General features: G+C 44.1%; 1 protein-coding gene and 1 long non-coding RNA gene across 7 annotated transcripts in view; both read left to right on the top strand.

The window, feature by feature from the left end:
• The window catches only part of tnika (TRAF2 and NCK interacting kinase a), a 64,341-nt gene extending 45,933 nt beyond the window's left edge, over positions 1–18,408 (top strand). For all 6 annotated transcript variants that reach the window (XM_030356161.1, XM_030356159.1, XM_030356160.1 and 3 more), the window contains 18 exons: positions 451–615; positions 1,235–1,540; positions 2,275–2,381; positions 3,037–3,152; positions 3,484–3,581; positions 5,044–5,112; positions 5,672–5,778; positions 5,968–6,070; positions 6,220–6,378; positions 6,560–6,653; positions 7,068–7,238; positions 8,058–8,201; positions 9,129–9,263; positions 10,393–10,493; positions 10,773–10,922; positions 13,472–13,631; positions 15,334–15,473; positions 15,972–18,408. In XM_030356161.1, coding sequence (XP_030212021.1) covers positions 451–615; positions 1,235–1,540; positions 2,275–2,381; positions 3,037–3,152; positions 3,484–3,581; positions 5,044–5,112; positions 5,672–5,778; positions 5,968–6,070; positions 6,220–6,378; positions 6,560–6,653; positions 7,068–7,238; positions 8,058–8,201; positions 9,129–9,263; positions 10,393–10,493; positions 10,773–10,922; positions 13,472–13,631; positions 15,334–15,473; positions 15,972–16,055 — 2,409 coding nt within the window. In that variant the 3' untranslated portion in view covers positions 16,056–18,408. The remainder of the gene's footprint in view (positions 1–450; positions 616–1,234; positions 1,541–2,274; positions 2,382–3,036; positions 3,153–3,483; positions 3,582–5,043; positions 5,113–5,671; positions 5,779–5,967; positions 6,071–6,219; positions 6,379–6,559; positions 6,654–7,067; positions 7,239–8,057; positions 8,202–9,128; positions 9,264–10,392; positions 10,494–10,772; positions 10,923–13,471; positions 13,632–15,333; positions 15,474–15,971) is intronic.
• A 5,456-nt stretch (positions 18,409–23,864) lies between these two features.
• On the top strand, positions 23,865–25,182 carry LOC115544361 (uncharacterized). Its single transcript, XR_003976844.1, has 3 exons — positions 23,865–24,440; positions 24,620–24,786; positions 24,983–25,182. It is a non-coding gene; the product is annotated as an uncharacterized LOC115544361 (long non-coding RNA).
• The last annotated feature ends 770 nt before the right edge of the window (positions 25,183–25,952 follow it).

Raw genomic sequence — 25,952 nt, 5'->3', positions numbered from 1 at the left:
CCTGAACGGAGTCACAATCTCGAATAATCCCCACTATATTATAGAAGCTAGAAAATTTCTCACTGACACATGGATAATTGTATGTGTGTAAGTGGCGCCTGAAACATTCGCCGGTATCACGACCTATGTCACAGACGCTCTCACACGTATACACACACATACAGTCGGCCTTCAGACACACTGAACCCTTTTTGTGGGACATACAATAAGTCTAAATTGTACTTTCGCCTGGAAAAATGTCTTGCCAAAGTAATACCGAAGTAAACGATTGAGTGGTAATGGTACACTCGTATTATTATTTGTTGAACCCATTGTCCCACAGTAAGGTTAACTTTTGTCTGATGGCCACTCAAAAAATAGGGAGAGTGGGATTTGCAAGTGGCTATGTGGTGGACGGACGCGTGATTCGCTGGGATGGTTTGAGTGACTGCGTTGTGTGACCTATCCCAGGTGGAGGAGCGCTCTAAAATGAACAGACAGAGCTCCCCGTCACCCCAGCACAAGGTCCCCAGCCGCCCCTCTGACCCCCCCTTGCCTCCCCGCTCCGAGTCCTTCAGCAGCGGGGGCATGCAGCCCGCCCGCACCCCACCCATCCACAGGCCCGCAGAACCCCAGGTGTGTGTGAGACGATGGAGTGAGAGAGAGAGGGGTGTTTGGGAGAGTGTGTTGTGTTATACTATAAGTGCATGTGTTTCTGATCTGAACGCACCTCTATCTCTCTGTCCTTGTGGTTCAATTTCTTCCACTCCTCCTACGCACCATCCACTCTCTTCTATCCATCATCCATTCATGCTTTCCCTCCCCTCTCGACCTGACCCCTCTCTCTTTGTATCCTGCTATCATCTCCCGTTTCTCCTTGTACCCTATTTTCTTCTCCTCCATTATTCTTTCCCATCCTTTTAATTCTCTCTTTGCCTCTGTCCTTGATTTCCTGCCTACGATTCTTATTACTCTCCCTCCTATACTTTTTTAACTCAACAACCTCCTCCCTCAACCTACTTCCTTTTATTACTTTCTCTGTCTCTCTCGTCCTCTCTGTTTCTCGCTCACCTGACTCCCTCCCCCTCTCTGTCTCACCTTTGTGCTCTGAATCTCTTTCTCACCCTCTCTCTCTCTTCCCCTCTCACTGTTTGTGTGTCTCGCACTATCCATCCTTTTCTTCCTCCCTCTCGCTCTAACCCTCCTTTTTCTATTTCCCCTCATTCCCCCCCCCCCCCCCCCCCCCCCACTCCAGATGGCCCACCTGGTCCCAGTGAAGACCCACACGTCCATACCGGGCTCCCAGTCTCTGCAGGACCAGACCAGCTCGGCCCTCAGCGAGGGCCTCGCCTCGGGTCCCTCCCCACGACACGAGATGCCCCGGCAGAACTCTGACCCCACCTCCGACAACCCCACCACGCCCCTGCCCACGCCCGCCACCTCCAGCCGGGAGGAGGAGGAGAAGGAGAGGGAGAGAGACGGAGAGAGAGACCGGAACCGGGACCGGGAGAAAGACCGCGACCGAGCAGCCTGGCTGAGAGAAGATGACATGCCTCCAAAGGTATTGTCATTCCTGTTTGCGTCTCAAAAACAAAATCCTGTTTTACCCTTCATCGAATTGTAGTATTGCAGTTTTAGTAGTTAGCCGGGGAACCAGACTAATTTGCCATCAAATGTATGAATTTGTTCTGGCCCTGGTCACGACAACCCCAATCGTTGATCTAATATGGGGCACGGTTAATACGATGACTGCGCAGAGGAGCGGTTATGGGAGCGGCGCTGGATGGCTGCTGAGGATGGGTCTCACGTTTTGTTGCTCTGATTGGTTTTGGTTCTATCAAATTGCGTCCAAAGGCCTTTTGGTCTCCCCTCGTTGATTATGCCCCTTGGAAATCCAAAATGTACTGAAAGCTTCCAGCCTAATAAGCATTTGTGAATTGGTCTGGTGATAGTTTTATGCATCTTTTGCATTACAAAGACTTCCTGATGACTTATTAAACTTCAAATTATCTTATCTGTCTGCCCCCCTGTTTGTCTGTCCATCCATTTGTCTCCTTGTCTGTCCGTCTGTCTCTGTGTTTGTCTGCCTACCTTTCTGTCTCTGTCTGTTTGTCTCTCTATCTGCCCATCCGACCCGTCTGTCTGTCTCTGTTTGTCTGTCTTTATGTCTGCCCAATGCGTATGACTCTCTGCCCATCTGTCATTCTGCGTGTCTGGCCGTCTTTCTGTCTGCCTGTCTCTCTGTCTTATCACTCCATCTCACTCGCCCGTGTGTGGCATGCGTCTCTTCTCCAGGTACCCCAGCGTACGACCTCGATTTCCCCAGCCCTGGTGAGGAAGAGCTCCCCTAACGGTGGACCGGGCCTGGGCCCTCATGGTGGCTCTCAGCTTATTCGAGCCAGGTACCACCAGCGCCGCACAGCCTCAGTGTTGAGTCTTGTTCTTCTAGTACAGTGATATGCCATGACGTATCACTAGTCCACTTTTCATCAAGGGTTGTAAAAACACAATATTATTACAACTGAGAAATGATAAGGGGCTTCGACTCATTTGGTTGGACCTGGGGTTTATTTGTACTCCATTGTTGGAGCATGGCATTTGCAACACCAGGGTTTTAGGGTTGACTCCTACATTGGTCACCCATGCTAAGGTTGTATAGACTCATTTGTTCTCATTCTAGTCACAATACAATTTGCGAGAATAATACAAAGAATACATGATGAAATTGGGTATTACTTGATACCAAGTCAAGTTTATTTTAATTAACATGGGGATAACAAGCCAACTCCCAGCCCAAAGCCAACAACATTTGCACTCTAAAATCACCAGAAGAAAAGTCTCACCAGCGGTGTCAGTGTTCATTAAGAACACCAGGGGAGCAGTGAGACATAAATGTAGCCTGGGTTCCTTCGGGGGAAATGGTCTGCCCCCCCCTCGACAAATCACAGTTAATATACACTTTAGAGTTACCAAGGGAGCGAGCGTGCGAGAGAGGGGGCTAGGGAGAGAGTGTGGAGAGCGAGCAGAGACGGACAATGGGTTGCGTTGATGTTTCAGCAACCCGGACCTGCGGCGCTCTGAGCTGTCCCTGGACCCCGTGCTGCAGAGAACCTCCTCCAACACCTCCTCCTCCTCCTCCCCCTCGTCACAAGGAGGCTCAGTGGAGCACAGAGGTGCGCACACAGACACACACACACACACACACACACACAGACACACAGACACACACACACACACACACACACACACACACACACACACACACACACACACACACACACACACACACAAAAGCACACAAACAAACACACCTTATCGCTTTGCTTATCTCTTTAATTGTATTGCTTAATGTTATGTTTCCTGTCTAAGTGTCTCTCCCTCGTTATCTGGTAGAACGGTTCCATTTGATAGTTCGGGGAACACTCACAGGGACTGAATTGAAGACACAAGAAATGGTTGTGGGGGCTGGAGTTTCACTTTGGTTTTCTGTGGATTCTCTGATAGGTCAAGGCAAGCATGAAGTCACCCCACCCGAGTCCAATCAGGAAGGGAAACCCAAGCAGGAGGAGGGACGGGAGTCAGCCCGACCCAGCAGACCTGCAGTGAGTGCTGAGCACGCACACACACGCGCGCGCACACACACACAATTCTAAACTTATCTCAAACTCACTCCATGAACACGTATCTATGTTCTTTCTCCAAGGCTTTTGGGTGTTTTCCCCCACCTCTTTGGGACCTTTCTTTGGGGTCTTTCCTTTGTTTTCCTGCTGTTCATGGGGTTCTCTCTCTCCTTCTTCCTTTATTCTCTCTCTCTCTCTCTCTCTCTCTCTCTCCCTCGCTCTCTCTCCCTCCTTCCATCTCTCAGAGCTATAAGAGAGCCATAGATGAGGTTAGTGCACTCTTGTCCTCCCCTACCAGCACAAGTATCTCTATCAAGACAGGGTCCACCCGCATCAGCTGTCCATTCCCTCACTCCTCTTCCTTGAAACACAAAAGTTAACTGTGTGTGTGTGTGTGTGTGTGTGTGTGTGTGTGTGTGTGTGTGTGTGTGTGTGTGTGTGTGTGTGTGTGTGTGTGTGTGTTGTTTTTGGAGTTTCGTGTGTGATACTCCTTCCTCCTTCCTACACATTCCTCTGCATGTGTGCAGGTATTAAAGAAAGAAACCACCGAACAAAGCACCCGAACAGTGTATAAATATCTCTTTCCCCTGCATCTCCGTTGTCATGGTTAATGGGTCAAAAGGAACCTGCCCCCCCTCCCCCAATGCCTGCATGAGTTGGACCGCTCCTCTGGCCAGGGGTGAATGAGCAGGAGGGGCGGACTGTTCCACTGGCCTGTTAGCATGGGGGTGTATAAGATGCTGTAGCAGATGGCCAGCATTAACACTTTTCCTCACTCTCCTGTGGTCCTGTGATTGTGTAGTTTGAGTCTTTCCTTATGAGGTGAACAGAGGTGCCAATCTTTGTGGTCACAAAATGGCTGACCACACAGATCTGAGATAGACACCTGACCTGAGATCAGCTCTCCTAATTCGGAGATGCCTATTAAAGGTGGCATATTTTACCACCAGGTGTGAGTGGGATAGGGCCGTTTTGAAAATCTGCCTCTTCTGACATCACAAGTGGGCGTGTCCACCTAGATGTGTGCTGGATAGATCAGTCTACCAGTCTACCCAGTGGACCGTAGCAGACGTATCTCATCTGTCCGCCATACATCTAGGTGGACACGCCGACTTGTGATGTCAGAAGAGGCAGATTTTAAAAACGGCTTGTGATGGCTAATCGCCCTCACACCTTGTGGAATAATATGTCACCTTTAAGCCTTCTGGGTGCTGGTGTACATCTGACGATACAGCAGTCAAAGCACCTGATTGTCCTGATTGTTGGATGTTGACGATTTTTCCCATTCCCTGATCTATTCTGCCTCCCTTCCTTATGTTGTGTCTTTGTCACTTGGGCTCTGCCTCCTCTCCATGATCGATGCAGAAACAATGTTAAAATAGTTTATTTTCTCTCTCTCTTTCTCTCTCCTCCACTCTCTACCTCTCTCTCTCCTACCCTGAAGGACCTAAGTGCATTGGCGAAGGAACTCCGAGAGCTCAGAGTAGAGGACAGCAGCAGACCCCCAGTGAAGGTATCCCATCACTGCATCCATAATACACTCTGTTCATTACGCACCACGACATAATCGCTATGAAGAGAGCTTAACGTGACCATAGTCTTACATAATAAAAGTTCAATATGCTTCTGTGTCAACCTGAAGACTATTTTACGTCCATGTTAGGTCTAAGGGACCAAGCAGACCACATTTTCTGAGATTGTCAATAATTACATTTGTTGATCCCACCCTGCTTTTGTCCTGATGTTCTCCTCATCTCATCTCATTTTCGTCCGCTTATCCGGGGTCGGGTCGCGGGGGGAGCAGCTCAAGCAGATTTTCTATTGATTCCTATTTTTTGGTTAATTTTGGTTATACTTTAAACCTGGGCTATGTTACTTTTTTTACTGCAGCTATTTATTCCATAAAATAATATCTGAACAAAACAAAATTACAATACTACCAAACATCATTTTCATATCACAATGTCCCATTGAACCCGTATACCTTCAGCCTCCTCTTTGGTACAGCACTGTAGTACCTTGTCAGCTGATGAGCCTGTGTGTGACCTGTCCCCCTCCACCCCATGATGAAGGTGACGGACTACTCTTCCTCCAGCGATGACTCTGAGAGCAGCGATGATGACGGCCAGACCGTGGGCCATGACGGGACGGTTGCCGTTAGCAACATCCCACGCATCATGTAAGACGTCTTCCCTTCGCCTCGCCTCTGTACTTGTTGTTCGCTGATGTTGTTGCTCATGAGTTGGGATAGATTTGGCAATCAACGTGTGTGTGTGTGTGTGTGTGTGTGTGTGTGTGTGTGTGTGTGTGTGTGTGTGTGTGTGTGTGTGTGTGTGTGTGTGTGTGTGTGTGTGTGTGTGTGTTGCAGGCCTGCAGTGCAGAGCAACACTGATTCTTATGGGGGGCAGACGGAGGAGTCACTGGGGGAGAACTACAGCAGCTCCAAGGACACCACCTTGATGATGAGAGAGGTAACACACACACCTAACTCACTCTAACTCTCACATACACACACATAACACACACAGGATTATAAAGTGTTTTTTTTATGATTTGCTGTTTACTGTTTTTTTTTTGTGTTCACTCTATTGTTTGTTTAATTGTTTGTCTTTCTTTCCAGGCAGAGGAGAGGAGGCGAGGCAGCCACTCGGAGAGCAATGGCTTCAGTAACCACGGGAACCACAGTAACCACGGGAACCTGCCTGACCTGGTGCAGCAGAGCAACTCCCCATCAGCCACGCCCCCCTCGGCCCTACAGGAGCTGAGCGAAATGGCAGAGGTAGCACACACACACACACCACACACACACACACACACACACACACACACACACACACACACACACACACACACACGCACACACACACACACACACTCCAAAGATGTTCTTTAAAGTTTTAATTGCATTCCCACACACTTAAATATATTTTTCTGCTGTCTCTGTGCCCTATCGCGAACAGTTCGGAGGATCCAAGGCTTCCTTCATGCCGTTCGTTGACCCTCGTTCGTATCAAAGCTCTCCCAATGAAGACGATGAGGACAACTCTGCAGCAGGTAAGTCCGGCAGACACACCGGAACAGCTTTACCCGTTCACCTTGCTGCATCAACTCTCAGGTCCTAACAGTAGGAGGTCACACCCCTTTGCAGCTAGGGTTAGGGTCAGCATGGCATCTAGTTAATGCATGAACTAATCAGCCGTTAATAGCTTGAGAAAACAAGTAAGTACTTTCATTAGAAACTAAATCAGACCATTATAATAATATTATTTCATTTACAAAAGACTAGACAAATGGTGTATATTTTGTTGCGTGGTGTACTATGGTCGAACCCCAAAAATGTGTAGTTTTAGGGAATGGTAAATTACATTTGTTGAGGTAGCATGTCTATAGCGTCAAAGCCCCTTTCACCCCTTACTTACTTTTTATTGAACTTGAATCATGCTCTCTGTGCCTGCGTGTCACCCCTAGCCATGTTCGCCAATGAGCTGATGAGGCAGGAGCAGGCCAGACTGAGCGAGGCCAGAAAGATTTCGGTGGTGAACGTCAACCCCACCAACATCAGGCCCCACAGCGACACGCCGGAGATCCGCAAGTACAAGAAGCGCTTCAACTCGGAGATCCTGTGTGCCGCTCTCTGGGGTGAGCACAGCCTGAACGCACACTTTCAGACACGGGGCATGCAGGCTGTTGATAATAATAATAGTATGCTTGTTTGTTGGTGTTTGCTTATGTATTTCTGTGTTTTCTTATGTGTATGTATGTATGTATGTATGTATGTATGTATATATAGATATAGATATAGATATATGTATATAGGTGTGTACTGTATATACATACAATATATGCATGTATGTGTATATGTAAATGTACATATGTGTCTGCCTGTCTGTCTGTCTGTCTGCCTGTCTGTCTTTCATTCCTGATTTGTGTTTAGGGTGTGTGTGTGTGTGTGTGTGTGTGTGTTCTGATATATTTGTATGGAAGGCCAAAGCCCTTGTAAACATGTGCAGAGGCGCGCTTTCTCATGCAGGTGTCAAAAACACCTGCATAGGCACATAAAGCACGCATGCTAATGCTCACACGTGACATTTCCCTGGGTGTGTCCTCAAGCCCTTCTGATTCAAAGAACAATCCTTTTGGGATCGTCCCGTATGAGGCTAACCGCAGGGCTATGGCAAGAACAATTAGCAATGTTTTGCAGACACAACACAACAGTGTTGCAATGCCTGTCAGGCATTTCTTCTGTTCCTCTTCACAACCAGAGCAATAATCGCGACCGCATTTGGTTCACCGTCCAAAAATTACTAATCTGTGGTTTTGCTGGTTCATCATAAGCACCTGGATTTAAAGACATACTGCTCTACTGTGCTTTAGTACAGGCTTGATACACTCTCTACAGGAAATAAAAAGTATATTTTCTGATGTACATCTGTCTTATTGTTGTTGTGTGCGTGTCAGGCGTGAACCTGCTGGTGGGAACGGAGAACGGCCTGATGCTGCTAGACCGCAGCGGACAGGGGAAGGTCTACAACCTCATCACCCGCAGACGCTTCCTGCAGATGGACGTCCTGGAGGGGCTCAACGTACTGGTCACAATCTCTGGTACACACACACACACACACGCACAAACAGGCACACAGGTAGGCACACACACACACACACACACACACACACACACACACACACACACACACAACACCACACACACACACCACACACACACACACACACACACACACACACCACACACACACACCACACGCAATACCTAGTGTTGAGCATTCACGGTATGTTGAGCCTTCATTGAGACTAATCAAGGGCCTTTCTGAAGCCTTTTGCAAGTATTTCTCTGGTGTGGTTTCCTGGCAAAAGAGATGTTTGCAAACAGTGGTTTCGCAACTCCCAGTGCTGACTGATGTAGTGGACCATTATGCTGAGGCACGGCCCCACTGGGCACCAGGGTAAAAATACCCTTGTTCCTTTGCACTGTTTCGGAATGTTTATGAACATTTTGCGATCTCCCAACGGATTACCAGCACACGCTGGTTATCACACGCCCTATGCTCCAGAGGCACAGGGTTACGCAAGGACTGGTTTTAATTCCGGCAGAAACACACTAAAATAAATAATGTTCACAACAGTCCTAAATCCTGAGACTGAGATCCTCCCGTCACCGCCCAAGTCACTGAGTGTGTCGGTTTAAGTGCGCCTCTATTCCCAGTCTCAAATTCGAGTCTCCCCCGTCTCTGATCCACACATTCATTAATTCATTCATTATTTTCTTTAGCATTTACTTTAGTGTCTTTTTCTTTTTTTTTTCATTGATACTTTGTATTTGTAGCCTGTGTTTTCCACTGCTGCTGGGCGGTTCTAACAAAGGAATTTCCCCTCCCGGGGATTAATAAAGTTGTTATTAATAAAGTTGCTATTTATCCATCTATCCATCTATCCATCCATCCATCCATCCATCCATCCATCCCCTTGTCCCTCCTGTCCTGTGTGTTTCTAACCAGTCTGTCTGTTCCCCAGGTAAGAAGAACAAGCTGCGGGTGTACTACCTGTCCTGGCTGAGGAACAGGATCCTGCACAACGACCCCGAGGTGGAGAAGAGGCAGGGCTGGATCACCGTGGGGGAGCTGGAGGGCTGTGTGCACTACAAAGTCGGTGAGTGTTTGTGAGTGGCTTTCGGCCTGTGCACATCAGTGTGTGGATTGAAGCCCCCTTCTACACCCAATGCAATTGCTCGTTGTGATTTCTCTTTCCCGTGTCGATGAAATAATTACAAATCGTGGAACTGAGTGGACCGTACGGATACCGTTCCATTTTCTGTTTAGCCTAAAAGTACCATCCATTTAATTTGTCCAAATTTGATATGAACCAAGCAGGTACCATTCAGGCGTCTTTGTCACCATGGTCGCTGTACATGTCGTAGGAAATGGCGGAGATACTTCATAGCCTATTTTCGTTTCTTAACCCACAGTCCTCTTATTGCATCCATAGTGCTCTACAATATGCATATGCATCTAATTATCGCTTTCTGTTACTGCACTGATGGTAAATCAGGCAATGTATTGCTCATCGTTGTCGACGGCAGCCTCGATAACAAGCTAGAAGCCAATGTTTACTTTAACTGCGTTACGTGACTATAGGTTGCTTTGCTTTCAATAACGTGACAGTGTGCAGTTGTGTTCAGCAACAATTTCGACTTACCAACTTTCTCCCAAAAGAGTGAGAGCCTACTTTAAGTTCTCAAACAGGGAGACAACCTCAATAACTAACGTCTCTAAAATATTGATTTATAAAAGAAGATTCCAAATGCACACTAATACACTCCTACACATCATAAACCACTTCATCCATGGGCTGCATCCACTCAAATATTAAACACGTGGATTAAAAAGTGTAAAACCAATTATATTTTGGGGAAAGTACAGAGCATTAACTTGTCTTTGCTAGGCTTTATGATGTTGAGCGTTGTAGCCGTCTGTCTTTTTCACTTCGTATTGGAAAGTGCTGCATATTTGTGTTGTTTCAGATGTAAATAGTTTAATCTCTATTGTTTGACAGATTGTTCTGTTTTTCTCGCTTTTTCTGTTGTTTATTCGTAACATACCTCATAAAATGACCTCATATTGTGTGTGTATAGATATATTTTTTGTATTTATTTATAGTTCTTATTTAAAAGTGTCTATTCCTACTACTGCCAGATTATGTTGATCTTGAGGTTAAGTAAGACCAGGGATCTCTTTGTAACAGCCCTGAACTTTACCTGTGTAACTTGTCTGGTTTCTAGTGAAATATGAACGGATTAAGTTCCTGGTGATTGCTCAGAAGAACGCGGTAGAGATCTACGCCTGGGCCCCAAAGCCCTACCACAAGTTCATGGCCTTCAAGGTAGGAGCCCACAGCACCAAGACATGTCACATGTCAAGGGACATGTTACAAGTTTATCAAACCATTTTTGTAAAATTACATTCTTGAAGATTGCACTAATTTTATTGATGGTTCTTTAATTTTCTGTTTGTTTAATAAATATTTTGTCCATCTGATGATTTGATACGGTATACAATTCTAATTGATAGTTGGTTTCATTTGATTATGCTTTAATATCTCTGTCTGTCTGTCTGTCTGTCTGTCTGTCTGTCTGTCTGTCTGTCTGTCTGTCTGTGTCAGTCGTTCACCGAGCTTCAGCACCGCCCTCAGCTGGTTGACCTGACGGTGGAGGAGGGTCAGAGGTTAAAGGTCATCTACGGCTCCAGCGTGGGCTTCCATGTCATCGACGTGGACTCCGGGAACCCCTACGACATCTACATCCCCTCCCATGTGAGTGTTTGTGTGTTTGCTGTCATTTGTGTCTGTGTGTACTGTGTGTTTTGCAGAAGTATTTTTTAGGATGTAAGCATGTTCCTTTTTCTCCTTGAATGTTTCCCATTCCTTCTTTTTGGGAAGATTGTGGATTGTAGTCTTCAAAAATAATCTTTATTTAAAAGTAAGTAAACAGGTGGTACGCATAACACAGGTTGTTTGATTTTTGAATGGACACATTTACAATGGAAAATGTAATAGATAATTTAGAATAAATCTATAATAATATTGATCAGCAAATAAAGTTGTATTATTTCACAAATACCATTGCCTGCTACATTCCATTATGTTTTCCATCGCTGCTTTGTGTTCATATAATTTTCTAAATAAACCCACAGAGAGCTATGCAGCATTGCTGAACTATCTTACCACTGCTTTCTAATGGCCGTGGCCTTCCTGCAGTCATGTTTGTGTATGAAGGGGCTGCTCTCCTGCCTCAGCCACTGCTTGGTATTAATCAACTCTTACTACAGATTATTTCTACAGGATATAGTTGTTACCACTGCTCCCCCCGCCCCTATAGATCCATTACAAAGAATCATAATTAATATACTTAATATAATAACAGTTGCATGCTTTAAGCCCAGCAAGTCTCTTCATTAACCCTAATTAACCTAAATGTATCGATTAGCATGGATCAATGTTACTCCAAGCATGCTAGGCCTCTCCGGAAGCCATGATTACGGCTGTTTAATCGCTGATGTTGATCTGTTGTTGCAATTCAATTATGAAACTGTTGACCTGAGTCACAGTTCTTTATTTGTTCTTTATTTCTGTATTTCGTGTTCTCCTCTTCCTCGCTTCCGTCTGCTTGACAGATGAAGATCACAATCTGCCTCTTGTCTTCTAGACTAGATCAAAAGATCCCGATCAATAGATCCATTATTAAACCCTGTATCTCAGAACCCCTGTGGAACTAAAGGAGAGGTTTCTGTGTACAAAACGGTTCAATGCGCCGTAGAGATTAACGCACGACACACACACCCAGATATCTGTTTTAGCCGGAAGGGAATCATTTAGCCAATAGACCTCTGAAGAATAAGTCCTGCCTCCGAGGCTCCTGGTTCCATCGGTCCAATGTCTATGGGAAACAACATGGGGTTTATGAATGATTGTACATAACAAAGTCTTTAGGTGGTGCTGCTCACGATTTCAACTAAACACTCTTTCCATCTACATTCCACTTGGGTTTTGGATTGGCTGTGCCGTTAAAGTAGCATTTATAATCGCTTACTACTTACTGCAACGACAATCCAAAACCCACGTGGAATCTAGATGGAAAAACTGTGTGGTTCAAAACGTGAGCAGCTTTTACTTCTTCGCCACCTGGAGAGTTTGTTATGTACGATCATTCAATAACCTCATCTTATATCCCATTGACATTTGACCGATAGAACCGGAGCCTCGGAGGTGTTACTTATTCTTCAGAGGTAATAGTAAACTTATTTAAAGAATATACCCTGTGCTTACCAGAATGCGAGAGGGACAGCCTTGATTGTTACTAGCGGATCGGCCTCGCCAACCATCACTATCAGAATGAAAACCCAGGTCCTCTGGAAGACGGGAGATATATTTTGAAAAGATTTTTCATCAAACACTGCACGCTACTGAATATTGCGGTAATGTGGCCTTCCTCGAGCTAAATATCAAGCATCTGAATGACGGATGATCACAAGGAACACTTTACTTTTGGCACATACGTTGGTGTAAACTTCAGTGCCGTTGCTACGCTACTGTTCGGTCACACCTTTTGGGCTAGCTGGCTTGCAGACGCTCTGAGGGCATTGCTGTGTTAAAGGTCATTAAGCCACCTCAAGTGTGTGTGCAAGTGTATTCGCACCATGCATGAGAGGGCACAACACTTACGTCGGGTGCAAACCGTCCTGTCACTGTTGGCCTGGCAACCGTTTCCTGCAGGCTTGAAGGAATCTTGTCACGAACCTTGGACCCGAGCACTTAGTTTTTGTTATCATCCTATCCTATGTGCTGTTTCTTTGAGTCAGTGTCCATCTCCTCTAGCCTGGCTCCGCTCGCCTAAGTACTTCCACTCAATTTGAATTTCCCGTCAGTACTACTTCTGGGGCTGCGGTATGTTAGTGGGTTTTCTCCGTCCAAATTTCGTGCGTCCAATCAGCGACCATAGGGAGTGGCTGAGAACAATGATGTTAAAGTCAGCTCTCTTTGACGGACATCTTCACGCACGGTGTTTGGTTTGTTTACAGCCTGCGCACAACGTGATTCCCGGCCAAACGTTAGCGATTGGTTATTATGGCCGATCCAGAGTGGCACTGGGCAGATCCAATAGATTTAAACTTTAACAGACACCCGCCTTCAAGCGAGTTAACGTTTGTCAATTGAGTAGGTCCAGACTCTCTGTGCAAATGAAATTAAGTACGAGAGTCTGGTAGGACCGGGCTACATCTCCTCATTACACGACGTGAGAAAGCGTTCACCTATGTGTGTGTTCACTCCTGACTGCGGTGGTCTGTGCATGTGTGTGTGTTTAGATTCAGAGCCAGGTGACCCCCCATGCCATCGTGGTGCTCCCCAGGACGGAGGGCATGGAGATGCTGCTGTGCTACGAGGACGAGGGCGTCTACGTCAACACCTACGGGCGCATCACCAAAGACGTGGTGCTGCAGTGGGGAGAGATGCCCACCTCTGTTGGTAGGTTGTGTGTGTGTGTGTGTGCGTGTGTGTGTGTGTTTTTCGTTTCTACACATTGATTCGGAATCATGGGCCCTCATCCGTGCGAAGGCTTAAACAAACAAGGGTGCTTGTAGACAGACACAGTCACACACACACACACAGAAACACAGTGTTTCACACCCTCCCCAACCGAGGATTCGCCTGTTCTTCCATCGGACCATGACAGGGCAGAGTGTGGTGTGCTTATGTTTATTTTACTTTAATAATTGTATCGCTTGGATTGCTGTCTTAGATCATATCAGAACTAGTGGCCCCGCCTTGTGGGTTGCATAATCCACAATGCCTCATGCAGAACTGTATCCCGCAGCGCTACGATCTAAGGGCCTGATGAGAACCATGCCAATTCTCTCAAAGGGGGTCTCACCTTACATCAAATAATAAAATAATGGGCAAATGTCCCATCGGTGCAGCCCTCCGGAGTCAGGCCCCGTCGGGCCAGCAGCCCCCGCTTCCAAATTGGGTGATTCCCCCGGCAGCACGCACCATTCATATCCCTTTCTTTCTTCTCCCCTCCTACAGCTGCGTCTGGGCACCCCCCTCCCCTGTCCGTCCCACTCACACCACAGCAACCTCATCCCAACAAAAGCTCATTGAGAGCGGATTTATTTCAGATTAGTCTTGTTTACACATTGGGAAATGCTTCCACATATTTCCACCCAGTGAGTGCCTCACTGTGTCCTGCACTGTTACATGAACATATAAAGCAATGAATCAAGCGGTTGAGAACTCCACTCTGCACATATGACAATTTGCCGCAACAACGCACACAATGAGTTTGTTTGACATACTGTAATTATGTGAAGAAGGAATTGAGATTAGAACGCCACTCTACACATATGGCGACAACACAAACACGTATTAGATTTAGTTTTATATTATGGCCTATCATAAAATGTGATTGATTCATTTGAAAGCCATTAAATATATTTGAATTGTTTCAGAAAGACTGAACAATCATTATTAAATCCACGATCATGAATAAAGGATGTTCAATAATCAATTTGACAGACCTGTTTGTTTGAGAGACATTTGATATATTATAGGCTATATAATTTATACAGATCCAACACCCAGCTTTATTCCTTGACTGATCTCTTTCGCTGCCAGAGAAGCCCCTCTATATGACTATAGACTTTGCGGTTACTTCGTCTCGCTTCTTTTTTAATCCCTTGCAACTGAGGGCTTGTGTCTTTTAATCTTGCACGGATGAGCTATCGTTTCTTCCGGTGAGTGTCTTTTCCCCATGGCTGGGCGTGGCTCCGCAATGGACAGCAGTCGAGGAATTCATGTTGATATGTGTTAGTGTTAAGGGTACAGCGGTAAGGGAAACGCTATTGCAGATAGGGATTCCAGAAAGAACACTTTAAGCACACTGTTTTGAATTTGTGATGAATTCCACTTTCACGTACTCCACTGCCCCTGTGTACTAGTTCTTTGTTGTAGCATGACATGCCTTTCTGAGCATTTGTTCTGGTGTTTTTAGAAAAATACAATACAGTTACCGTCCAGTAACGAGTTGGAATTTAACAACACTTTTTCTAATACATGTCTCCCTAGTGCCTTCACATACGCAAAAGATGCAACCAAAACGTACTATATATCCTGAAATCTCCACTGACAACTTGCGGTGTTTTTCTACCTTCTCCCCGTCCTCCTCCAGCCTACATCCACTCCAACCAGATCATGGGCTGGGGCGAGAAGGCCATCGAGATCCGCTCTGTAGAAACGGGACACCTGGATGGGGTCTTCATGCACAAGAGAGCCCAGAGACTCAAGTTCCTCTGCGAACGCAACGACAAGGTGAGTCTTCCACCAAGTATGGAATTAAAGCGAAATTACCCTAGAAACTGAATGTGTCCTATTTTCACAGGGACCATAAAATGTCCTGTGAGTCAAGTGAGCGTAGGTTGTAAGATGAGCTAATTTAAGATGAGTCAATCCAAGATCAATCTGTTGGAAATGGGGATTCTGCTTGATCATTTTTATGTTAAGATGAGACATCTCGATCATTTTACTATAAAAAAAAAAAAGAATAATCAGAATGGTCATCATTGGATGGAAAATTATCATATGCAAAATGACAATTGTTTTTTATGAGGCGGGGCATACATGTAAAGATTATGAATTCTAGTGGTTAAGGTTTTGACTTCCAGCTCAAAGGTTCGGGGTTCAAAACCAAACTATCCACAGTGTGCTTGTAGTCGGTCACGAGCAGGAGGCTTAGCTCCCAATGAATGATGTTTATCTAAAATGGTTTACTTTGGATAATGGTAATTGCATGTTGTTATCTCCTCCTAGGTGTTCTTTGCGTCGGTGCGGTCGGGTGGCAGCAGCCAGGTCTTCTTCATGACCCTCAACAGGAGCTCTATGATGAACTGGTGAAGGCCTCTCCGACCCTGAGGCTACACTACCCCATTGGCCAGTTCCCAAATCACTCGAGGACTCGGCATCTATCGATCGGATGACAATGCAATCTCCACTCCAGAAGTGAATCCATTTCGTCAGCGAACGAGAGACTAAAACTAATCTTTGGAGAACGTGCGCGTTACTGTATAGAAGATAACTTCAATTGTGAACTAAACGAAGAGATCTTAACCCTTAAAGAGAGACTGTTTTGACGGTCGACCACGAGAAAGAGGTTTCTCTTATGGTCGCCTTATTGGTGCCACTGGATTCCAAATATTGCTCTATTCCTTCCTTTCTATCTATCTATCAATCTATCTTCTGTCTATCTTCTGCACCTCACTTTTGAGCTTTCTTGATTTCATTCTCCTCCCTACCTCTCGCACTTTTCCTTTCTTTCTTTCCTGCTCTTTCTCTCTGCAGGCCAGTGCAATTAATTCTTAAGGAACTGTAAAATCACTGTAGAACCACACAATGCACCTATGTTGACACACACACACACACACACACACACACACACACACACACACACACACACACACACACACACACACACCACACACACACACACACACACACACACACACACACACACACACACACACACACACACTTTCACACCACCTCTTGCTTCCTTTCTGGCTTCCTGTCTGACTTACTTTCTGTTGGCTGAGGGAAGGGAATAGAATTGAATGCAGGAAGTCAGTATTTTCACACGAAGTATCAATACATACAGTAATATGACGATAAGGCACTAGGACCCTGAGGCCGGCTCAGATGACTCCCTCCGGACGGCACCATCCCCCTCTTGTGTGTCCCTCTCTTTCAGCCATCATTCATGTAAATGTGTGTTTTTACTTGTTTATTTTCTTCTGCACCCCTGCGCCTCCTAGTGGAGAATAACAGTATGCAAAGATTAAGCCATCAGCCCTTTAAAATTAGACCCTGGTCATGTGGACCCTTCCTTTGATCCATCCTTCCTTTCTTCTTTGCCTTATTCCTCTCTCTGTCTCTTCTCTCGATTCCCCCCCCCCCCTCTCTATTCACTCAATAACTTATCCAGGTGCTGCATCAGCTATACTGTAGTTTTTAAATGCAACAACATGAGTATCTTTCTTATCATGGGATCATTAGAAATGTGTTTCAACCTTTTTCTATTATCCTATCATCCTTTTATTTTTTTCGTTGGCGCACCGTACAAGCAAAGAGCTGCTTGGCATTCGAGCTTTGTGAAATGTACAGCACATCTGTGTTCCAGTATCTGTGTGTGTGTGTGTGTGTAGGTTGGTGTTGTGAGACATGCAAGATGAAAAAAGACTTTCACAGTATCTAAGGAGTCTAAACATTGCGGTCCCTCGATTCCGACCAAGTCTTTCCTTGCACACGCATCATGAGTTTATGAAATGGGTTGACACACTAATATCCCAATATATTTCCCTTCTTTTTTATTTGTTATCACAGTGGGTCATTAACGCAAAACCACATTGAGGTTTTGTTGCAAGGTGGGATAGAAGATTAGCGAGGTGACCAATTCTTTCGAACAGCGGACGGCGGTTACAGTTGGTTGCGCAAAGACAAACTTAACCTGACGACTAAGAAACTGGAGGCGAGAAGATCAGAGTATGATCTTTTAAAAAAAGTTCTTGTGGTCTAAAGACCTTGCAGAACGGGTTGCATAATGTCTTGCGTGACGTGACGTTGAAATTAGATGTTTTTTCTTTCTATGATTGTTATACTGGTTTAACACATTCCTTAAGTTTGATCATTGTCATACATTTAGTGTAAACTATTGGAAGCAATATAATTTTTTTCTCTCCTTTAACAGACGTCTGCCAATATAATGTGTCTATGTGACAGATTCATGTTCAATCGCCAATATGATAAAAAAAAAAACTACAAACGAAATAACAAATCATCGATAGTTTTTTTCTTAATTGCCAATTTTGTTATGTTTTTCCTCAACTGACCAAAAGTACTGTAATTTAATTGTTCTTATTATTTTTGACAAAACAAACTGCTGTGTGTTTATGATCGTGGTTAGGAAGGGCAGGCTAACTGGCTAGCAATAACAAAGCTGTTTCAGATCAAACTACTGTCTTCCTTTAGTGTGTGTGTGTCTGTGTGCACATTGCCATTCTTAGTTATGAAGTTGTAATGGTCACTCATTCGGTTGCAGAACCCTTCTCGTCATAATTATTACATTGTTTACTTTATTTTGAAAGTGTTTTACTAATCTAGCATCCTGTTATGGGAGGATTGGTTCTTTGTTTTGTAAAAAAAGATGCTGTACTGAATAAATAAAGTACCGTACAACATTACACAGCAATACAAACATAGCGTGTGTGTGTGTGTGTATGTTTGCATTCTTTCTTTCCCATTCTCCCCCAAGACATACAAGTTCTTGATAAAAAAAACAAGGAAATAGGTCTAATATAGCATGACCTTTACCTTCAGGCCAATGTGTAAAGATAAACAAACTGGAATCTAAAGGCCCATTAATTTATTATTTAGCAAAGGGAATTTCAACCACTTGATTGGTCGACATTGACCACGAACGGATTGGGGGATGGGCAATGCGTTCTCTATAAATTGATGATCATGCTAGCAATCTCTCCTTTACACCGAACTCACGTGATAAGATAGTCATCAATCAATACGAAAATGACTGGTTGTGTTGCAATCAACTGCGTGAATCGATCGGAATCCAAGATATCCCTTTACAGGTATGTGAAAGATAATTTCTAAACTAATAATTAATAATAATAAAAAAAAACGTTATCGTCAAATAACATTGGATTCCACCACGCAGCAAGCTAACATTAGCTTAAAGTTAGAGCTAAGTTATTTGTTAGGCTTAGCGATCATGTTAGCGATGCAGTTCTTAACTTTAGATTGAAGTGATGTACAAATTTGAGATATACTGACTATTCTGTGTTGTTTTATGAGCGTACATATTCATTTAAATGGTTTATTTCTAATATGTTGGAGGTGATACATGCCGGTTTAACGAGGCATTTATGGAAACTACTAGCCTGGCAAGCCAGACCCATATCGGAAAGATATTGGGTCGGGTCTCGTACGGTGGCAGTGTGGGCGGGATAAACGGTTGTCTTTCAAGTTCCCTCTGCACGCAGGTGTCTTTTTAAAGGAGGCAGGATTTTTAATTAAAAAGGTAGATGATTCTTGGTGTAATTAAAAAGGTGGATGATTCTTAAATTGCACTAATAATATTTTTACTACATGATAGTGTTCCTTCCTATTGTTTTTTTTTTTTAATGATTTGAAATATCCTTGTTGATAATAAACATAATTTCTCCGCAGCCCCCCGCTCCGACAGAAGGAAAGGCTCCGCCAGTGGTTGAAAAACATTAACCGCATGTCGTGGGTACCAAATGTGTGTAGCAGATTATGTGCCTGCCATTTCACAGAGGACTGCTTCACCATCAATCGCAGACTCAAGCCAGATGCGGTACCCACCCTTTTCGGCAGCCCTGGAGCACCCATCTAAGGTAAGGGCAGAGGTAAGTAATGTGAATCAAGTCTTTTTAGATGTTGAAGGTGTTGTTGATGAAGCTGATGAGGTACAGGTGAATGTTTCGGAAGCCACAGAGGTTGCAGGTATTGTTGATGAAGCTGTTAAGGTAAAGGTTAATGTTTCTGAAGCCACAACATCAAACAGTGCTGACAATTATAATGCAGTGAAGAAATCTCATATATCTTTCAAAAGGCAGGCTCAAAATAAACTTGGATCTATTAGAAAAAAGATTGATAGATTGGTGTAGCAGACGAGTAGGACTTTTAAGATAAAAGTTTCCTGCTTAACTCAGGTCATCACTTCTCTCAAGGAGAAACTTCTAATTTCTAGTGCCTGTGCAGAGATGCTGGAGAACACCTTCCGTGGAGTCCATAAGACCTTGCTCTCCAGAAGGGTGCTTGATAAAGGTCAAAAGTGTCGGAGGAGTTGCGTTCATTTGCGATGACTCTGCACTTCTATTCCGCCAAAGCTTATAGATATGTGTGTAAAGTGTTTGACCTTGTACTTCCCCATCTCGACACCATCCGGAGGTGGTACAGACAAATTTCTGCGGATCCCGGTTTTACAAAGCCTGCATTTTGTATGCATTCACATGTGCAGAACAGAAAAGTTGCAGGAAAGGAGACCCTTTGTGCTCTCATGTTGGATGAAGTGGCCATTCGAAAGCACGTGGAATATGCAGCTGGAAGATTCCATGGTTATGTGGACCTTGGCCGTGGCACTGTTGAAGGCATGGTTGTAGCCATCAACGACTCCTGGAAAATCCCTGTTGCCTATTTCCATTGACAAAATGACTGAAGAGTGTGCCAACATCATCAGTGAATGCCTTCATCGACTCCATGCCACCAGAGTTCGTACAGTCTCTTTGACTAGCGATGGGCCATCATGCCACTTTTCCATGCTGAGAGCCCTGGGAGCAACATTGGATGTCAATAAGATGAGATCCTCTTTTGCACATCCTGCTGATCATCACAATTGGTCCATGTGCTGCTGGATGTTTGCCATATGTTGAAGCTGCTCAGAAACGCATTGGCTGAAGGAGGTTTACTCTGAACTCCAAATGGAGAAATCCGTTGGAAATGCATTGAGGAGTTGAATAAACTTGAAGAGATGGAGGGATTACGACTTGGAAACAAGTTAAAAATGGCTCATGTACGGTGGGAGAAACAGAAGATGAAGGTGAAGCATGCAGCTCAGGTGTTCAGCAGCAGTGTAGCAGATTCTCTTGAGTACTGTAACACACAGTTGCATCTTCCACAATCAGCAAGCGTGAAGCACGTCCAACGTTTCACACTTGCAGAAGAAAATAACTGCGAAAGATTGCGAAAAGGGGTCGGCTTAGCTCAGGAGGTAGAGCAGTTGTCTTGTAACCGAAAGGTTGCTAGTGCAATCCCCAGCTTCTCCTAGCTGAGTGTTGATGTGCCCCTTAGCAAGACACTAAACCCTAACTGCTCCTGACAAGCTGGCTGTCGCCTTGCATGGTTGACTCTGACGTCGGTGTGTATTGTGTGTATTAATGTGTGTATTAAACGATGTAAGTCGCTTTGGATAAAAGTGTGCTAAATGCCCTAATTGTAAATTTGTAAAAGCAGTATCCTGGTATTCTACATGAAAGCGGGGGTAAATTATTTTGCGCTGCATGCAATATTGTGGTGGAACATAAGCGGAAATCTTCCATTGATAAGCATTTTGCCACCGCAAAACATAACTACAGAACTGCAGGCAGGATGGCAGATCACTATGATGCAGGCTGTTGCATCCAAGTCAATTGCCTGCGCGGAAAGAATCAAGAATCAATTATTTCTCAGTGTTTCTGTTCTTCTAATTAGTGTTTTTTCCAGTAAGAACTTAATATTTAACAAATTACTCTGGGAAAATTGCAGTAATAACATCAGGAAAATCTCAACTTTTTTCGCAACTTTCACTTCCTCTCGCACTGTAATCGCAACAAAAACATTAAAAACACCGCAACTTTCATCGCAACTTTTTGGATAGCTCACACAACATCAGGCATTTTAACAATCTCAAAAAAAGCCTGTAAAATCCTGGAGGGACTGTACAGCTGCCTATAAGCGTCTTCTTCCAGTCCCAAGTAAAGACAGGAACTGGCAACTGCATCCTACGTGATAATAACACCATCATGGATGTCACACCTGCTGCAGCAAACACCTTGCGCAGGTTTGATCTGAAGCCTGTGGAGCATTCTGACCATGAATACCAGCACTGCCTAAATGTTGACACTGTGTCCGACTACAAGGATGCCGCAATCAGCTACATTGCTGGCATTGTGGTCAAAAAGCTAAAGGAAAGGCATACCTGCATGCCTGCTTACTTCATCCACCGTACATCCCTTCATTCTGTTGAAGAATCTTGGAGGTTTGGCAAAACCATCTGCCGGGATAGTTGCTGTGTGCTGGGAGTCGGAGCGTTGCTTTCAGAGAATTTGAGAACAACTTCTGGCAAACTCCCCCAGGGACATGGTATAACATCAGCCATTGTCACTCAAGTTCTGGAATACAGTGCTGGTAAGACATTGTTACCAGAAACCACTGTTGAGGACAATCACGTACATCTTCTGGTGAAAATGGCATCCTCTTTATATTGTAAAATAAGGATGAACCATCTGGCAACAACAGAGTCTGCATAAGGACTCTGTTAGACATAAATTCACAAAGCTCATCCATTTTAATCACCAGTAAACCCCTTTACTGGGAAGGATAGATTGATTAATAGATACTTTATTGATCCCAGGGAAATTCATTAGCAAACATAAGTAATAACAAAAATCCCCCCACCCCTAATTTTAACAATTGGAATTAAACCATGTAAAAATAGTAACAAATACAAAGTTATAAGATGACATTTAAATCTAACCTTGCAATTTTTTTTAAATATGATTTAGAAAAGAAGATAATTGTTGTCAACAGTGGAACATGTATAGCATATCTCAAACCACCCTCCAGCCAATAAGATCTGTATTTGTACAGTTTAGTGTTCAGTGTAATACCTAGAGCTTGCATGACGGAGCACAAGTTGGCACAAAGCACTCAAAACTGCAAAAAGACATTGTTCAATAAAAGACTTGGAGCTTGCATAACGGAGCACAAGGCATAGTTGAATAGTAAATTAATTTTTGCATAGCACATCCGATCAGTGACCTCTGTAATTTTTGTAAATGTACATTTATGCCCATCACTAACTTGCAAGTTGAGTTTAGCTTTGCCGATTATTTTTTTTAGTTTCTACCCTTTTCGTAATGTTATGCGTATTTTGGTTTTAAGATAAAGCAAGAAAAACAAATGTCTCGTATTTATATGACATGACGTTGTGACTAGGGATGGGAATTGATAAGAATTTAACGATTCTGATTCCGATTCTGCTTATCGATCCGATTCCTTATCGATTCTCTTATCGATTCTCTTATCGATTCTCATTGGGAAAATAAGTACAAATGTGTTTGTTTGTATTAAATCTCTTTAATATCTGATCAGAAGTGCGGCTAGTATTAGGAAATTGTAGAATTTCAAATCAATTGGTCTAGACAAAAAAATATGTTTGGCTTTTTAAGCCCAAATGCCATCATTATGTGCCATAAAACTAAAAAACACAGACTGAAAACAGTCAAGTAAGAGCTTGTGCCTTTTGGAATGCTAACAGTAACAATTTGTAACAAAATTCAACGGACATAAACAAAATGAAGTATTGATTAGACAGGCCTACCTAATAAACCGTTGGAACACGCAAGACCGGAAACCATAGCAACGCCGGTAAACAAACCCCGAGAAGCCCAATCCCTATGAGAGCTCCCCACGCTACGGCCATCCGGAGGCGCACAGAGCTGTTGGCCGTGATATTATACATACAATTATATTATAGTATATACTATTATATATAGAGCTCCGGGAGTCGCAAACGGCAACAATCATGCTGCAGTTCACCCCGGACTGCACTGCACTGAGTTTGACGGTTGAACGCTGATTAGCTGTTACGTTACACATGTCACTCAGTTGTCACGCTGTTGAACGCTGATGGCTTCATCACGAAAAAAAATTGTCGCCGTTTTTTCCTCGCGAAAAATTCGCCCGATACGCGTCTCTACGTTCACTTTGTATGGAATCTTGTCGCCCCATCGCGTTTGGTGTGAACGCACAATGCGCTTCTTCCTCGGCGGCGCCATGTTTGCTGCGTTCTGAACCAAATCAAAGCAGCGCGTGTGTGACGTCATGACGCATTTGCCGTGACCGGAACCGATAAGCGGAATCGTTAAGCAGGCTTGCTAATGATTCCAAGAAATCGGTTGAAGGCACCGGTTCTAAACAAGAACCGGTGCTCGAATCCCATCCCTAGTTGTGACTGTCTGAGTTTGTGATATGAGTCTACAGTCTCGTATTTATATACATGTTTCATGTATTTATGTTTTTTACATGTTGTGACAGTGCCTCAGTTTGTGATTGGAGTCAATGTTCTAGTATTAACTTTGTTCTATCTATAGTCTTGGTTCTATGTTCCCACTCTTGGCCTACAACTCGACGTGGTGAGTAGGCTTTAAACTAAGACATGCCTTTTATATTTTTGGTTTGGTTCAGTCTATCTTATAAATGTTACCAAGCCTTAATTAAACCCCTTGTCTTCGGTTTGCAGAAACCCGAAACTTCAGAGTATATTTTATCTTAAGGTAGATAATCTTTTTTGTTTCCTTATCAGATCCCAGTCCGTCATGCTCCTCTACTTGTCGGCCGTGCCACCATCATGCATCACTTCTCAGCGCCCTGCCCAGCTGGATCTTATTCCGTTACTCCAGCTCTTTCATAAAAGTGACAAACATAAAGGTAAAACACACCTGTACCTCCCCAGGTGATTAACCTTTGCTAATGCTCCATCCAGTGTTCAAACACAAACACGAAACTGCATATATACTTACATGTCACTTGTACTGTATGAAATTCTCCTCCTTGCTTTTTATGCTCTCCATAACTTGGCCCCCCCTTACATCTCTGACCTCCTCCAGACATACAGCCCTACCGGTAATCCCTGCTTTTCCTCCTCCTTGCTTCTCACCACCTGCACTGGCTGTCATCCATGGGGTCCCAACTTTCAGCCGCACAGCCATTCGTCTCTGGAACTCTCCCACACTCCATCCGTGACACTGACTCTATCTCCCCACAATCCAATCAGGTCTTAAAATCCACATCTCCAAACTTGTATATTCAATGTAATTCTTAGTATTTTAGTCAGTTGTTGTTTTATCTTTGCTCTGTTTTGATTTAGTGCAAGTGTTTTATTAATTATACATGTAAGGTGTCATTAAGTTCCCTGAAAGATACCCATATTATTATTATTATTATTATTAATATAACATAATGCTCCTCAGGCGCTTCACAACCTGGTGATAGGCGCTAGCGCCAATGCGCTCAGTGGCGCCATCTGGTGGAAATAGGTGGTACAGCGCCTCAACCACCTGCCCCCTGGACCTTCAGGGATGCTGGGCCGGAGCTGGGTTGCCATGATACATTGTGAGTAGCAAAACAAACTTACACACTTCGGTTGTTGATGGGATTCCTCCAGATGGGCTTAGTCAGTCTCCATTCAAATTGTAGACATTTGTATCTTTCTCATGAACGAGAGTTCCCTAATGGTCATTAAAGACTGATCAGCAGATTAAGCCCAAATGCAACACATTGTTTTCCTTGAAAGAAATGAACCACATGGCATTGGTGTTTTGCCTAGCATGTTCCCCTAATAGCATTCGCCTCAGATGCCAATAATTATTTCTCTTATCACACGCCCACAGAAACATGTCATGATAGTGCAGAATGCGTTTGTTTTCTTCTCAAGAACTTAGTGAAGCATTTCTCTTTTACTGAAAGCGGTACGGTGGCTTGCGTATTGAGTGCCTGTCTAGTGAATAGAAGTGCCTGGGATAGAATCCAAGCATTATCTTGCGTTGTCTACTGTTGTGGTCTGGACAGAGAAATTTGTAGCAGTTATCCTGGCTTTAAAGGTGACATATATCATACCACCAGGTAATGGCTAATCACACTCACACCTGGTGGTATCTCTCAGCAAGCTATTAGATGTTACATTACTGTACATAACTGTACAACTGTTTGTTCTAGAAAAATATGTGTACACTTTATTATATTAAGTTTTATGAGATGTTTCTTCACAATGTTAATAATTAATTATAATGACTCAGAACTGTGAATCTCAGGCTCTGCCCTCTCCCTGTTCACATCCTACCTCACGGATCACACTTGCAGGGTAACCTGGAAATAATTGGTGTCTGACCCTTGTAGTCCCACCACTGGGTCCCCCAGGGTCCTGTTCCTGGAACCTGCCTC

The sequence above is a fragment of the Gadus morhua genome, chromosome 5 (genome assembly GCF_902167405.1).
Source record: "Gadus morhua chromosome 5, gadMor3.0, whole genome shotgun sequence".
NCBI classification, from domain to species: domain Eukaryota; kingdom Metazoa; phylum Chordata; class Actinopteri; order Gadiformes; family Gadidae; genus Gadus; species Gadus morhua.
This window is presented reverse-complemented; position numbering and strand designations above follow the sequence as displayed.